This window comes from Canis lupus, chromosome X (assembly GCF_003254725.2).
Source record: "Canis lupus dingo isolate Sandy chromosome X, ASM325472v2, whole genome shotgun sequence".
Taxonomy (NCBI): Eukaryota; Metazoa; Chordata; class Mammalia; order Carnivora; family Canidae; genus Canis; species Canis lupus.
The window spans coordinates 13,052,635-13,069,756 of NC_064281.1; the positions used below are offsets into that span (position 1 = coordinate 13,052,635).

The 17,122-nt window shown below is 42.3% G+C and overlaps 1 protein-coding gene and 1 long non-coding RNA gene across 11 annotated transcripts in view; one reads left to right on the forward strand and one right to left on the reverse strand.

Annotated features, from left to right (window-relative positions):
- Positions 1-2,480: 2,480 nt before the first annotated feature.
- LOC112655586 (uncharacterized) lies at positions 2,481-4,534 on the reverse strand. Of its 2 annotated transcripts, none has more exons than XR_003133797.3 (3): positions 4,366-4,534; positions 3,427-3,473; positions 2,481-3,026 (listed from the first exon to the last, which is right to left on the reverse strand). It is a non-coding gene; the product is annotated as an uncharacterized LOC112655586 (long non-coding RNA). The 2 variants fall into 2 exon arrangements; XR_004812890.2 differs by having other exon boundaries at positions 4,198-4,534.
- Positions 4,535-4,758: 224 nt separating this feature from the next.
- The window catches only part of REPS2 (RALBP1 associated Eps domain containing 2), a 231,362-nt gene continuing 218,998 nt past the window's right edge, over positions 4,759-17,122 (forward strand). For 2 of the 9 annotated variants that reach the window (XR_003132118.3, XM_025437486.3), the window contains exon 1: positions 4,759-5,107. Coding sequence is in view for 8 of the 9 variants with exons in the window: in XM_025437486.3 (XP_025293271.1) it covers positions 4,874-5,107 (234 nt within the window). In the remaining variant the exon portion in view is untranslated. The remainder of the gene's footprint in view (positions 5,108-17,122) is intronic. The other 7 variants (XM_025437464.3, XM_025437493.3, XM_025437513.3 and 4 more) reach the window with 5 other exon arrangements.

A 17,122-nucleotide genomic window follows, 5' to 3' on the forward strand; every position in this document is an offset into this window, starting at 1 on the left:
GAGTGGGTCGTTGAATCGGCTGAGCCACTCAGGTGCCCTAAGTGTCTGACTCCTGATCGCAGGTGAGGTCTTGATCTCAGGGTCAGTGAGTTCAAGCCCTGGGTTGGGAGCCTATTTAAAAAAAAGTGGAGCCTACTTAAAAAAAAAAAAAAAAGAAAGAAAGTACAACCTGGGACATGTGGCTGGCTCTGTTGATAGAATTCAAGACTTTTTTATTTTTATTTTTATTTTTTTTTAATTCGAGACTCTTGATCACAGGGTCATGAATTCAAGCCCCATGTGTGGTGTGGAGTTTACTTAAAAAAAGTACAATCCATTCTTAGCTTATGAGCCATACAAAACCAGACTATTGGGGTGCCTGGGTGGCTCAGTCAGTTAAGCATTCAACTCTTTTTTTTAAAATTTTTTTTTAAATTTTTATTTATTTGTGATAGTCACAGAGAGAGAGAGAGAATGAGGCAGAGACACAGGCAGAGGGAGAAGCAGGCTCCACGCACCGGGAGCCCGACGTGGGACTCGATCCTGGGTCTCCAGGATCACGCCCTGGGCCAAAGGCAGGTGCCAAACCGCTGCACCACCCAGGGATCCCAGCATTCAACTCTTGATTTCAGCTCAGGTCATTCTCTCAGGGCTGTGGGCTCAAGCTCTGCATGGGGCTCTGTGCTGAGCGTGGAGCCTGTTCAGGAATCTCTCTCTTTCCCCCTGCCTCTCTCTCCACTCTCTCTCTCTCTCTTAAAATAAAATAAAAATAAAACCAGGCAACTGGTCCTAGTTTTGCAACCCCTGCTTTAGGAAACTCTTCCCTACATGCAAACAGTACTTTGTTCTGAGTTTGTTTAGTTGCCATCTTCATACAGGGCACTGATGCTGGATTTATTTTTTTTTTTTTTTTTTTTTTTTATTTTTATTTATTTATGATAGTTACAGAGAGAGAGAGAGAGAGGCAGAGACACAGGCAGAGGGAGAAGCAGGCTCCATGCACCGGGAGCCCGATGTGGGATTCGATCCCGGGTCTCCAGGATCGCGCCCTGGGCCAAAGGCAGGCGCTAAACCGCTGCGCCACCCAGGGATCCCCCTGATGCTGGATTTAAAAGGAAAAAGCAAAACTTCAAGACTGTCTCTTGGCTATTCCTGATATACAGTTGACCCTTGAACAACACAGGTTGAACTGCGCCGGTCCACTTAATCTGTGAATTTTTCCCCATTAATACAGTGCAGTATTGTAAATGTTTTTTCTCTTATGATTTTCTTTTCTTTTTAAGAAAAGATCACAGATTATTTATTTGAGAGCGAGCGCACAGGAGCAGGGAGAGCTGCAGAAGGAGAGGTAGAAGCAGACTCCCCACTGAGCAGAGAGCCAGATGCCAGTTTTGATTCCAGGACTCTGGAATCATGACCTGAGCCAAAGGGCAGACACTTAACATACTGAGCCACCCAGGTGCCCTTCTTATGATTTTCTTAAAAACACTTTTCTCTAGCTTAGTTCATTGTAAGAATATAGTATGTAATATATACACAAAATATATGTTAATCAACTGTGTTTGCTATCGGGTAACGCTTCTGGTCAACAGGAGGCTATTAAGTTCCTAGAGAGTCAAAAGTTATATGTGTATTTTCTTTTTTTTTTAAGATTTTATTTATTTATTCATAGAGACAGAGAGAGGCAGAGACACAGGCAGAGGAGAAGCAGGCATCATACAGAGAGAGCCTGATGTGGGACTCGATCCAGGATCTCCAGGATCAGGCCCTGGGCCGCAGGCGGCGCTAAACCGCTGCGCCACCAGGGCTGCCCTATATGTGTATTTTCAACTGCACAGTGTTCAGTGCCCCTAATCCCTGCCTTGTTTCAAGGTCAACTATATTATCATTGTGGCCTTTTGCTATGATGGAGCCCAAACAAGTGTGTAAATTTAGAACTGTAAAAAGTAAAAAGAAATTCTCTTCTAAAACGTTCTTGTTTGGGGCACCTGGGTGGCTCAGTGGTTGAGCATCTGCCTTTGGCTCAGGTTGTGATCCCAGGGTCCTGGGATCAATTCCCATATCAGGCTCCCTGTAGGGAGCCTGTTTCTCCCTCTGCTTATGTCTCTGCCTCTCTTTCTGTGTCTCTCATGAATAAATAAATAAAATCTTTAAAAAAATTCTTGTTTACCGTCAGTCTTAAGGGATATGAGTGTTTCTAGTTTTTACATTCGTATCTGTGTTAACTCTAAAGTGTGATCACTATTGCTTTTACTCAAAAAACTACTGAAATAAAGAACAGTACTTGGCATTCCTTAGATATTAAAACATTTAAAAAATGCCATTTTCCCCTCCTGCATCCTGGGTTTAAATGTAACTCTTGTTGGGTCACTTCTGTCTCTTGTCTTCCATTTGAGCACCTTCCCTCTGGGATCCTAGAGCCCCAGAGAGGCTGTCCCTCTCCCCCCACCTCTACCCGCCATCTCCCTCCCTCCCATGCCAGTCTGCTGTCTCACACTCACCACTGTCTTGGCGCCTCAACCCTGGGGCTCCTCCCTCTTCTGTGAGCCTCCCTCTCTTGTCCTTCCTTTTACCTCCCCCAGTCCCTCCGATTTGTCAATAATCCATCTGGGTGCCTTCTTCATTAAGCCTTCCTGGCTGGGCTCTGGCTCCTGGATTTTCTCTCTTCTCTAAACTCCCACAGCGCTTAGCCTGGGGTACACGATTTAGCACTTAATTATACATTGTCTTTTATTGTTTGTTTTTCTTTGTTGTGTTAGTTTTGTCTTTTCCAGTGAAGCTGCAGACTCCTTGAAAGGAACACGTCTTGTATTTTTTTTTAATCCCTCACAGTACCCCCGTAGGGACACAGTTAATACTTCCTGTTCTACCAATAAGTGCTGCTTGATGGATAGGCACAGATGTAAGGCTTTCTATGCATTTCAGCAGGATCTGCAGTGCTGATGAGTATCTGTCAAATTTATTAAACTGAGTTGAATAATGAAGAGCAGCTTCGAATCTAGTATTCAGTTGGGTAAATCACACCATTTCTGCATCCATTTTCTCATCTGCAAAATGAAGATGAAAATGTTTTCCCAATCTACCTCAGAGAGTTACTGTGAGTCTTAAATGAGATAATGTAGCTTTGAACTGTATGAATATTAGGGATTATTATATCTCACATTTCTTTTTCCAGGTGTCACAGGGGAAAGTAGGTTTTGGCTTTTATCACAAAGGGTGAGTCCCTTTCTAACCTCTGTTAGAATAGTGGGTGATAAAAAAAAAAGAATAGTGGGTGATTCTCAGGGAATCCCAAGGATGTAACTAAAAAGGTAGGAAGGGCGTAAACATGATCTCTTGGCTTCCAGTTTTCCTTAGAAATTATCACAGTTTGGAAAATACAGGAGGTGGTGAGATTTTAAAATGGTAATTCCCCAGCTAAGATAGTCTTTGCTGTTCCTTACTTACCTATCCTCTCTGTATTCTTGTCCACAAGCTTAATTCTCTCCTGGTAGCTGTAAAGCAAAATGTGGTATAAGGAAATCTTAGTGAAGAGATGAGAACTTCCTGCTTTTAGAGTGGATCTTCTTCTCTATTTCATGTCCTTAGATTCCAAAAGGGAAATCTTACTCTGGTCACCATTTATGGATTGACATAATTTTTCTTCTTCTTCTTCTTCTTCTTTTTTTTTTTTTTGTTAAAAAACCCCCTGTTTTACTTAAGTAAACTTTATTTCCAAAGTGGGGCTTGAACTCATGATCCTAAGATCAAGAGTCATATGCTCCACCTAATCAACCTGCCAGGCACTCTAATCATTTTTGTTATCTATTTCTTATGTATTTCTTCCCCCTTCACCATTTGTTGATTTTTTTTCTCAGTCTTGTCCTTCCTCCTTATTTTAGTTTGACCAACATACCAAAGTATATTTGTTATCATCAGTGCTATTTCTTGAGATAGTGTTTGTTTTTAGTTAAAGTAAAATTATTTTGGGGTGAAAGGTTTATATATGTCTGTTTATTAAATTTGAAATTGTATTTTTTATTAGTGCTTAATTCTGGACTCATTTTTTCTTTGTGATATATATATGATATATATGATATATATGTGATATATATGATATATATATATATATATATGCAATTCTTCTTCCCAGGGCCCCTTTTCACTCTTATCACTCTAGTATTTAACACTAACTGACGGTATTCCTTTTTAAGGCACAACTCCAGGTATGAGCCATACCTGAGAAAGTAGCCTAACCTCATCTCCACCATGAATGCTAAGCGGAGTCACTGCGAGCAGTTCTTCTGGAGATCTCTGTCCTCCAGCTTTTCAGGACAGAAGCGCACTATGCAAAAAGGGAAGCTTAATTTCTCCTGTCTCCCCCCTCTTCTGCGAAGGGCGCCGCACCTGCTCCAGTTCTAGGGAAAAACCACCACAGCTTTCTCCGCCCCCTGAAAAGCGCCATGCTCCAGGTGGGTCTAGTCGTCTCCCTTCCCAGCCAGGGCGGAGAGCCGGAGGCGCCCCTGCGGGGCTCCGGGGGTGCGTCAGGCGCTGGCCCCCGGCCTCCCGGTCCGGGCAGCGCGGGCGGGGCGGGCGGCCGGCGGAGTTAGTTACCTGGCGCGGCGCGGGGCGGGGCGAGGCGGGGCGGGGCGGACGGCGGGGGCGGGGCCGGGGCACGATCCCAGGCTGCGATTGGTTCGCCCCGCGCCTGTCTCCATGTGCCGCGCGGCGGAGGCACAACATTCAAGTCTGGGGGCGGGGCCGGCGCGCGCCGGGAGGAAGCGGCGGCGCGGCAGCTGCGGGGCGTGGGGGCGGTGGCGGCGGCCGAGGCCGAGACCCAGGCGTCGGAGGCTGAGGCGGAGGCAGCTGTTCCCTACCCGGTGGCGGTGCTTCGCCGGACCCCCTTCCCGGCCCCATGGAGGCAGCGGCGGGCGGGGGCTGCGGCTCCGGGCCGCCGCTGCTGCTGAGCGAGGGCGAGCAGCAGTGCTACTCCGAGCTGTTCGCGCGCTGCGCCGGCGCCGCAGGCGGGGGCCCCGGGTCCGGGCCCCCTGAGGCCGCCAGGACCGTCCCCGGCACCGTCACCGCAGCCGCGGGCCCCGTGGCCGACCTGTTCCGGGCGTCGCAGCTGCCCGCCGAGACGTTGCACCAGGTATGTCCCCGCGCCCTCAGCCGGCGCCTGTCTGTGGGGACCATTTCTGTGGAGATCAGGGGGCGAGGTGGGCCGATAGGGCTGCTCAAGGACCTGGAGGCCTCGGCCAGGTCGAAGTCGGGGATGGCGGCGACGCCCTTGTCCCCCAGGGAGCACCAGCCTCCTCCGCAGCTCTGGAGGGTGCGCTCCCCGTCTTCCTCCCCTGAGACAGACTGACGCTCCCTCCCCTCCCCCGGCCATTGCTGGGGCTCTGCAGCCGCCCAGACCCAAAGTTTGCCTTGTTCTGGAAGTGCTGTTTGTTTTGGCTGGTGTCTGGTTTAACCTCTGCTCGCTGCTCCTGCCTTTCCCTCCCTTGGGTGGGTGGAAGGGGGTAGGTGCTCAGGGTGCCTTGCTGGAACTTGAACTTCCAAGTGTGTGTTTAGGTAAGTGTGTGTGTGTATACAGCGGGGCCCAGAACTCAATGTTGTCCGCCCCATGTACGTATTAATATATATATATATATCTACTATATGTATTTGCTCACTAATGTACTTCTGAATATTGATATTAAACTGGAAAGCCTTAACACGTTGCAGAGCAGGGACAAAGGGCTGTAAGAGGATGTCAGTCAAGGCAAAGCCAAGCTTACTGTTTAGGGCCAGAGATAGACCCCAGAGGTCCAGCATAGGAGACAGCTGTAGTTTCCCATCTTATTGCATGCACTTGAAACAGAACTGGAAAGTAATGTGTGTCACAGCTACCTCCTTTTAGCTGCTCCATACCTGGAAGAGGAGGAGGGGATGATCCACAGCACATGCTGTTTTTGTTTTGTGCTTTCCTTGGAGCTCGGAGAAAGACTATTTGATAACCATCGTCTTTTGATGTCACCAGGCTTTCATGTTGATAAGATTCTTTTTTTTTTTTTAAGATTTTATTTACTCATGAGAGACACAGAGACAGCGGCAGAGACACAGGCAGAGGGAGAAGCAGGCTCCATGCAGGGAGCCCAATCATGCCCTGGGCTGAAGGCAGGTGCTCAACTGCTGACCTACCCAGGCGTCCCATGTTGATAAGATTCTTAAAATCAGGCCCAAAACATGAAATGAAGCTTTTTTCAATTATTTTTTAAGTTTTAATTTTGATTCCAGTTAACATACAGTGTCATATTAGTTCTAGGTGTACTATATAGTAATTCAGTACTTCATACATCATCCTGTGCTCATCAGGACAAGCGCACTCTTTAATCCCCATCGCCTGTTTCACCCATCCCCCCAACTCCTCCCCTCTGGTAACCATCAGATTGTTCTCTATAGTTAATAGTATCTTTCTTGATTTGTCTCTTACTCATTTGTTTGTTTCTTAAATTCCACATATGAGTGAGATCATATAGTACTTGTCTTTCTCTGACTTATTTTGCTAAGCGTTGTACTCTAGTTCCATCCATGTCATTGCATATGGCAAGATTTCATTCTTTTTGATGCCTGAATAATATTTCATTGTGCGAAAAAAAATTTCGTTGTGTGTGTGTGTATAAACATATACATATATAAACATATACACACATCTTTATCATTCATCAATTGATGGACATGGACACTTAGGCTGCTTCCATATCATGGCTGTTGTAAGAATGCTGCTATAAAATATAAACACAGGGGTGCATGGAAATGAAGCTTTTCTTGAAAGCAGTAGTATAAAAGTTAACATCAATTGAATATTTGGAGTGGGAAGTGGTATTTTAAAATCTAGTTTCAGAGGATTAGTGAGGATTTTATGGCTCAGTTACAATGTCACTGTGTTTGTAGGTCGTTTTTCTTACCATTTAAGACTGCTTTATGCTGCTGGAGCATGCATATGCCTATATGTCTGTGAGCATAACTTTAGCCACTCTGTAATCTTTCACCTTTTATCTTATTTTTTAAAAAGATTTAATTTATTTATTCATGAAAGAGACACAGAAAGAGAGGCAGAGACACAGGCAGAGGGAGAAGCAGGCTCCATACAGGGAGCCCGATGTGGGACTTGATCCTGGAACTCCAGGATCTCGCCCTGAGCCAAAGGCAGGCACTAAACCGCTGAGCCACCCAGGGATCCCCTCTTTCACCTTTTAGAAAGGATTTCTGAAAATGTAATTAGTATTCACAGAACTTAGCATGGCTGTTTAGCCCTTAAGTAGTCCTTTTTTTTTTTTTAAAGAAGTCTTTTCTATGTAGAAAGTTCTGCAATTGCTGTTTGTGGTTGAGCTGAACTAGGTAGACACAAAAAGTCAGTGTCTTGGGACGCCTGGGTGGCTCAGCAGTAGAGCGTCCGCCTTTGGCTCAGAGCGTGATCCCAGGATCTGGAATCGAGTCCTGCATCCGGCTGCTTTCGGGGAGCCTGCTTCTCCTTCTGCCTGTGTTTCTGTCTGTTTGTCTCTCTCATGAATAAATAAATAAAATCTTAAAAAAAAAGTGAGTGTATTAAAACACAAACCATGGCCATTACTTGAGGCCCTCAGAATATTCCCAACCATATAAATTTATTAAATGCTCTTGCAACTTTTCAACTGAAAAAGGAATGAGTGACTGAGGCCACACAGCAAGTAAATGACAGCTGGGCACCTGCCAAGACCTATTTTGTAGTCAGTAATACATGTACTGTGATAAGAGAAAGCGGACATGCTAAATGTGAATGTGTTGGTTCCCCACTCCTAAGGAATTGGGGAGGGGACTTTCCTGGTGTTAGAAAAAATACACGCTCCTTTGAAGTATATATGATTTAGAAAGAACCCAAGGCACAGTGCATTTGCATGAATGATGTTATACTCTTGATGTCCAGTTGAAACCTGCTTGCAGAAGACTGCTTCAGATGTTGGCAAAGGGGGACATGCCTAGAAGATTGCTTGTAGTAAATCTCTCAGAGCTTTAAGCTCTGTTATTCAGTCCAGCAAAATAAAATACATCCTTCCCAATTAACCTAATATAATTGCAATAGTCCAGTATTCTTCATGCAGGTAAAAATGAACATCAAAGGCATCCTGGACAGGGAAATGTAATCAGAAGAGATTCAAGCAAAGGTAGCACTCAGCAGTCACCTGTTTTACCAACCATTTTGGTGATGTGTGGTATGGTGTGGTGTGGTGTGTTGTATCTTGATGTGTATGTGCATGCTCCATTTACCTCAATTTGCATTTCCCCATGAGTGTATTAGCCATTCTTTAAAACAAATGTAGACATTTTTAGCCTTTCCCTGTTAAACATGAACCTGTAAGTTCAGAATTAAGTGGCCCAACAGGTATAACTGCTCAAATCATGGAGGCACTAACCATCCCTGGTAATTTCTATGGTAACAGCCAGATTTTTTATCTTAATAAGCATATAATTAAGATTACCATGATGTTTCAGGCAGAGTGAAAATCTTACCTGGAGTAAATGTTTTACAAAAATACTTAATTTTGTCTCCTCCTTGCAGTAAAAATATACCTGTTACTTTGTCATGAAAGTTATGTTAAGAATTTCTTTCTGTTGACTCCTAACTCTGGGAAATGAACTAGGGGTGGTGGAAGGGAAGGTGGGCAGGGGGTGGGGGTGACTGGGTGGCGGGCACTGAGGTGGGCACTTGACAGGATGACCACTGGGTGTTATTCTGTATGTTGACAAATTGAACACCAATAAAAAATAAATTAAAAAAAGAATTTTTCTGTTGAAATATTATATATAAATTTTATTTTTTTCAGAGCAGTTTTATATTTGTAGCAAAGTAATGGGGAAAGTACAAAAATTCCCATACATACCCTACCAGCACACATGTACAGCCTCCATCATTATCAACATCCCTCACCAGACTGGTACATTTGTTGACATTGACATATCATTATTGCTCAAAGTCTATAGTTTGCATTAGGACTTGCTCTTGGTGTTGTACGTTCTTATGTTTTTTTAAAAAATATATATTTATTAAGACAATTTTTTAGAGCAGTTTTAGGTTCAGAGCAAAATTGAAGGAGAGGTGCATAGTGTTCCCATAATGCCTCCTGATCACACACATACACAGTCTCTCCCATTAGGAAAACTTCCCTCCAGAGTGGTACATTTTTTACAATTGATAAACCTACATTGACATATCATAATTACCCAGAGTCCATAGTTTACATTAGGGTTCACTCTTGGTGTTGAGCATTGTATGAGTTTGGACAAATGTATAATAACATGTATTTACCATTAAAATATCATACAGAATAGTTTCACTGCCCCTAAAAATGCTCTCTGCTCCGCACAGTCATCCCTTCCTCTTACCCCCAACCCCCAACCCCAGGCAACCACTGATCTTTTTACTGTCTTTATATTTTTGCACTTTTAAAGAATGTCATATAGTTAGAAAAACACAGTATGTAATCGTTTCAGTTGGCCTCTTTCATTAATAATATGCACTTGAGATTCCTCCATGTCTTTTCATAGCTTAATGGCTTATTTCTTTTTAGTGCTGAATAATACTACATTGTCTGGACGGACCAAAGTTTATCCATTCATGAACTAGAGGACGTCTTGGTTGCTTTCAAGTTTTGGCAGTTATGGCTCAAGTTGGCATAAATACCTGTGTGCAGGTTTTTGTGTGGACTTAAGTTTTCAACTCCTTTGTGTAAATACCTAGTAGTATGATTGCTGGATCATATGGTAAGAGTATCTTTAGTTTTATAGGAAACTGCCAAACTGTCTTCCAAAGTGGCTGTGCCATTTTGCAATCCCCTCAGCCATGCATGAGAGTTCATGTTGCTCCATATTCTCAGCAGTATTTAACAATACCAGTGTTTTTGATTTTGACCAAAGGAATGTAGTGATATCTCATTGTTGTTCCTATTTGCAATTCCCTAATGACATGATGTTGAGCATCATGTCATATACTTATTTGCCATCTTTTTTTTTTAAGATTTTATTTATTTATGAGAGACACACAGAGAGAGAGAGAGAGGCAGAGACATAGGCAGAGGGAGAAGCAGGCTCCATGCAGGGAGCCCATGTGGGACTCAATCCCGGGTCTCCAGGATCACGCCCTGGGCTGAAGGTGGTGTATTTGCCCTCTTGAATTATATTTTAATGCATCATAATAGCCTATTTTATTTATTTATTTTTAAAAAGATTTTTATTTATTCAAGATAGACATAGAAAGAGAGGCAGAGACACAGGCAGAGGGAGAAGCAGGCTCCATGCCAGGAGCCTCACTCAGGACTCGATCCCAGGACTCCAGGACTGCACCCTGGGCCAAAGGCAGGCGCTAAACCGCTGAGCCACCCAGGGATCCCCATAATAGCCTATTTTAAAAAGATCTTTGGTCCTATTTTTGGAGTATTTATCTTCATGTGCTGATTTATTTAAAAGCCAAATTTCAGTACTAGGTGAAAAATGGTAGGACGATATCCTTTTAAATTACAAAAATTTGGGCAGCCTGGATGGCTCAGTGGTTTAGTGCTGCCTTCGGCCCTGGGCCTGATCCAGGAGACACGGGATCGAGTCCCACGTCAGGCTCCCTGCATGGAGCCTGCTTTTCCCTCTGCCTGTGTCTCTGCCTCTCTCTCTCTCTCTCATGAATAAGTAAATAAAATATATTAAAAAAATAAATTAGAAAAAGTTAATATGAATGTCTGAGAAACGGTTTTTAAGACAACGATCTACAAATGTTAGAGCGATTGGTTTCCCAGGTTGTGAAGTATTTCATTGGTATTCAAAGACCAGCATTTTACTAGATGGCATAGGGTGGTGTGGTGGGAATCAGGTTTGGGTTTGACATGTATTTGAGTTTCTGTTACTCATAATGCACAGTTCTAGGTACTGAGATTACATCAATGGATCAAACACAAATCCCTGTCCTCATGGAGTTTACATTCCAATGCAAATGTTTTTTATTCTTCAGTTTGTTTGAGTTTATTCAGTTTCAAATATAGCCTTTAGAGCATCTGGCTGGCTCAGTTGGGTAGAGCACACAACTCTTGATCTAGGGGTTGTGAGTTCAAGCCCCATGATGGGCATAGAGCTTACTTAAAAAATAAAGAAGGAATATAACCTCTAGAAATAAAGTGTCTATCTTGAACTAGCAAGTTTTATATTTGCTGTAATGAATTAAACTATGTAGACTTATTGATAATATTCATCTTTTAGGATGGTATGTTAGTCTCTGGGAATGCTGTGTATATTTGAAGTAGTCATAATTTGTTTTAATTTTTATGATGTCAACTCTTTTTGTTTTGAAATGGTGTATTTTTTAATTGGGATCTAATTAACATGTAACATTATATTAGTTTCAGGTATACAACATAATGATTCAGTATTTGTTTTTTTTTTCAGTATTTGTATATTTTGTGAAATGATCACCACAGTAAGTCTACATCTATCACCATACATAGTTAGAAATTTTTTGTGTGATCAGAACTTTTATGATATACTCTCTTGGCAACTTTCAAATATATAATACCATATTATTAACTACAGTCACCATGCTATACATTAAATCTTCATGACTTATTTTATAACTGGAAGTTTGTAACTTTTGATCACTTTCATCTGTCCCCCCCCACCTATCTATTCCTCTGTATTTATGAGTTCAAGTTCTTTGTTTTTAGATTCCACATGTAAGTGAGATTATATGGTATTTGTCTTTCTCTGACTTGATAGTTAACTCTTAGACATTAAGGGGAATAGCTCTAAAACACTACTGATTGTGTAATATCAAGGGAAATCACTGAATTGGAAAAAAGCTGATAAATGTCTGCTTGTTTAAGCAGCTTTGATTGAGGTAAAGAAGTAATAAAGTTGCTAGAAGTAGGGGCTGTTTTAAAAATTCCTGTGTGGGCAGCCCCCGTGGTGCAGCGGTTTAGCACCACCTACAGCCCAGGGCATGATCCTGGAGACCCAGGGCTCCCTGGATGGAGCCTGTTTCTCCCTCTCCCTGTGTCTCTGCCTCTCTCTCTCTCCTCTCTGTGTATTCTCATGAATAAATAAATAAAATCTTTAAAAAAAATAAAAATAAAAATTCCTGTGCATGGAATCAGATTTTTAAAAAAGATTTATTTATTTTAGAGAGTGCAGGGTGGGAGGAGTTGGGGGTGGGCAGAGAATCTCAAGCAGACTCCCTACTGAGCACAGAGGATGTGGAGGCCCAATCCCATGAGCCTGAGATCACTGTAGTCGAAATCAAGATTTGGACACTGGTGGGGGAGCCCTAGGTGGTGCAGTTGGTTGGGTGTCCCACTCTTGGTTTTGGCTCAGGTCATGATCTTGGGGATCATGATATTGGGCCCTGACTGGGGCTTTGAACTCTGTGAGGAGTCTGCTGAGGTTTCTCTTTCCCTTTTCTTCCACCCCTCTCTGTGCTAAGTAAGTAAATCTTAAAAAAAAAAAAAAAAGTTGCTCAGGGCATCTGGGTGGTAGAGTCAGTTAAGTGTCCCAACTCTTGGATTTGGCTCAGGTTGTGATATCAGGGTTATGAAATTGAGCCCTGCATCAGGCTCCCCACTTAGCACGGAGCCTACTTGAGATTCCCTCCCTTTCTTAATGCCCCTCCTGCTTGTGTGTGTACTCTCTCTCTCTTTCAAAAAAAAAAAAAAAGATGTTAAACTGACTGAGCCACCCAGGTGCCCTGTGCATGGACTCATCTTTGGGAAGAAGTCCTATCTATCTATCTATCTATCTATCTATCTATCTATCTATCTATCTGTTTTTTAAAAAAGATTTATTTATTTATTCATGAGAGACACACAGAGAGAAAGGGAGAGACACAGGCAGAGGGAGAGGCAGGCTCCATGCAGGGAGCCTGATGCAGGACTCCATCCCAGATCCCGGGATCACGCCCTGAGCCAATGGCAGACACTCAACTGCTGAGCCACCCAGGTGTCCCAAGAAGTCCTATTTAAAGATTTTCTTGTAATTCATTGAAGCAACTGTTTAATCATTAAAGAAAACTATAGGTAAAAGACAGAATTCTTTTTTTATAAAGATTTTATTTATTAGAGACACAGAGAGGGGCAGAGACATAGGCAGAAGGAGAAGCAGGCTCCTCATGGGGAGCCCAATGTGAGACTTGATCCCAGGATCACTACCTGAGCCAAAGGCAGATGCTCAACCACTGAGCCCCCCAGGGGTCCCAAGACAAAATTCTTGTGAACTTTTCATCATTGTTAGATTATTAGCCAAAACTATTTTTTAAAAATGCAAATAAAGCAGTTTTCTATTTTTGCATCTTTATATCATAGTCCTTTGTAATATACACTTTAAGGAGAGAGGCCAGAATATTAAAACAGCAAGTAAGAATGTATCCTGTTTGAGATAGTACTCTTTTTTTTTGTAAAAGAGAAAGAGTGCCAGCAGATAGATATAGGAAATTCCAGAGCCAAACCATTGTGTGGTTTAAAGAGGGACATTTGTATAATAGTTGCTTGTTGACTTTTTTATAACAAAAATATTTTGGGTGAAAAAAAATATTTCAGGTGTGTAAAACTTAGAGGATTACCCAACAAATAAGTAAAACAATTCATTTACTGCGAGGGGTTCCTGTGACCTTCTTCTCTGGTCCCATTCTCCTTCCTTCCAACCCCAGAGGTTATTACTGTCCTGAATTTGGTGTGCAATGAATTGAAAAAATGTTAATACTTATATTATATGTATATATATCATCTGTGTATATAGTGTGTGTGTGTGTGTGTATATGTCACTAAAATAATATATTGTTTTGTATGGCTTTTCAACTTAAAATTAGGAGTATTGTACTCTTAACTGTAACTTGCTTTTCCTCACATTGTTTTTGAGATTCATCTTTATTGACACACGTAGCTCTAGTTCATTTATGTTTCCTTTTTAAAAATCTTCATTACCTACTCTTACAGTGACTCATCATTATGGTGCTGTAAAGACCTTTATGCCTAAGGAAACTAGGTGGCATTTTTATTTGTATAGGATGTCACATGACTGCAGGACTGTGCTAAACGTGTACAAATATTAAAAGCTCCTTTATAGGGTAGCAGAATGCACGCTATATTCTTGAAGTGTTAGAGGACTGTAGAGTTAATTTTTTTGGTTTGGCTTTCAAAGGCTTTCTCTCTCTCTCTCTCTCTCTCTCTCTCTCTTTTTAGGAAAATCTCAAACAAGTAGAATAATACTACATTAAGCTCCTCTGTGCTTGCCATCCATGCTCAACAACCATAAATGCACATGTGGTCAGTTCTGTTCCCACTTTTGTACCCTAGCCCTCTGTTATCCTAAAGCAAATTTCAGACATCATACAATTCATAGGATTTAAAAAAAGGAACCTGAGAGTGGTCAGAGATGGGAACATAGAGGGGTTTAATATAGGCAGAAAAGGTATCTGTGGCCTTCGGTCAAATGTAAAGACTGAACCATGGTTCTACACGATCAAGCTATTTGCAGTCTTTAAGGTAATGATGTTTGAGACTGATTTAGAATGATTGGGTAAACCAGTAGGGAGTTGGAAAAGGTAACAAAAGTGAAGACTAGTAATTAATACAAGGTGCGGTACCTGACTGGTTCAGTTGGTGTAGCATGCAACTCTTGATCTTAAGGTTGTGAATTCAAGCCCTGAGTTGGGTTAGAGATTACTTTAAAAAAAAAAAAAGCAAGATGGATTTGAATATTGGCCTAGTTTCACATGCATAACTGGGGACTGTCCTACTTTAAGGGCATAGAAAATTGGTTGTGAGGAAATCTTGAGTTGTTTCACTAATTATCAGTAATTATTAAAAGCGGGTTTGGTTCCTTTCTAGGTTTTTCCCCCAAACTTTGTTTCGTAAAGGCAAGTATCTAGGATTTTGTATTTGTATCATTTGCTTCTTTAGTACATGTCTTTTGGTGGGCATCTAAGTCTGTTTGGGCTGCTATAACAAATACGACAGACTGGGTGGCTTATAAACTGTGGAAATTTATTGTCCACAGTTCTGGAGGCTGGTAGTCCAAGATCAAGGTATCAGCATATTTGCTTCCTAGTGGGGGGCCCCTTTCCTGGTTCATAGCTGGCACCTTCTTGTTGTGTCCTTATAAGGTGGAAAGGGCTAGGGATCTCTCTGGAGCCTCTTTATAAGGCATTAAATCCTATTCTTGAGGGCTCTACCCTCATGAGCTAAGCTCCTCCCAAAGGCCTTACCTCCTAATACCATCACATTGGGCATTAGAATTTCAACATATGTATTTTGTGGGAGACTCATTCATTTTTTTAAAGATTTATTTTTATTTATTTATGATAGTCAGAGAGAGAGAGGCAGAGACACAGGCAGAGGGAGAAGCAGGCTCCATGCCGGGAGCCCGACGTGGAACTCGATCCCGGGACTCCAGGATTGCGTCCTGGGCCAAAGGCAGGCACAAAACCGCTGAGCCACCCAGGGATCCCCATGGGAGACACATTCAGATCATAGCAGCAACTAACCATCCTGGGTTGCTCAGGCCTCTGGGGTTTCCTGGAGCATGAGACTCAGGTTTCAAAGCAGAACAGTTGGAGGGCAAATTGGGATGGTTGGTCGCCCCCTCTATTGGTTACTGCATTAATTATCTTATTGCTCTGTAATGACTTTGAATACATTTAAATTGGAGCTTAAAACAACACATTTATTATCTTACTGTTCCTTTGGGTCAGGAGTCCTGACATGGCTTAATTGTCCTCAGCTCAGGGTTTCACAAGGCTAAAATCAAGGCATTGGCTGGGTGGCATTCCTTTGTGGAGCTCTGGGACCTCTTGGAGCTCATGTCATTTTTAGTAGAATTCAGTTCCTTGTGAGTTTAGGACTGAAGATCTCAGCTACTAGAGATCACCTGCAGTTTCCTGCCACATGGCTCTTTCCATAGGCAGTTCATAATTATGGCTGTTGGCTTCTTTAAGGAGATTTTCTCTCTCCAGTTGTCTTAGAGGAGTGTGGACACCTCCATTGCTTTTGGCATATCCTGTTGGTTAGAAGCAAGTCACAGGTTTTGTCTGCAGTGAAGGGGAGAGGATTATTCAAAAGCATAGACACCAGGAAGGGAGAATTATTGGGGGTATGTGTCACCTTAGGAATTTTGTGCCACACTTGCCTTCCAGAGTTTTCTGAAGCAGAAAATTACTCTGTTTAGCTTTTTGGGGCCAGAGAATATAGATGTTTTTGCTCAACCACTCATTTAAAATTTCTTTATCTTTTTAAAAAACATTTTCATGCATAATTCATTTTCTTATGCCAAGTAGAACTGGCAAATATATTATCTTCTTATGTATTATTTTCAATTTTAGTCTTTAGGCAATTTGTTTTTCCTCTTAACTAGTGGGAGGCAGGAAAAGAAGTGGAAATGCAGATATGAATGCCCTGCATTCCCACTCCTGCTTGGAATACTCTAAAGCAGGCACTGGTTCTGTTTTAGGGGTCAGTGGATTTGGATGTGGAAAAAGATACATTTTTATTTGTACCAACTCGTAACTGAAATGAAGCATTTCCTTCCATTGTGCATATAGGCACAAACCACAGTAGTATTAGTAGTACCCGTGATTTCATCACCTGTAGAAGTAGGATTTTTAAAAATCATTTTACAATTATCACAGGTAGTAATACATAGTCAAACACATGCATGACTACCACAAACTTGCTTTTTAATAATTTGATAGCTATATTTCAGTATGTTTCTTTTATAATCCTACCTATTTTAAGTGTTTAATGGTATGCATTTAAAAACATTATTCTGGGGTGCCTGGGTGGCTCAGTTGATTAAGTGTCCACCTTTAGCTCAGGTCATGATCCCAGGGTCCTGGGATGGAGCCCCATGTCAGGCTTGCTGCTCAGCAGGAATTCGGCTTACCCCCCCTTCCTCTGCCTGCTGCTCCCCCTGCTTGTGCTCTCTCTCTCTCTCTGTCAAATCCATCCATCCATCAATCAAACAAAATTATTGAGAAGAGGTCCATGCAGACTACCAAAGGGCAGGGAGCATAGGACAAAAACAATTAAGAAGCCCTGCTCTGAAGAATTGCAAGGTGTCTGGACTAGGAACTTCAGTTCTTCAGAGTTCATTGGTTCTAAAGTCAGAATGGCAGCAGCACTGC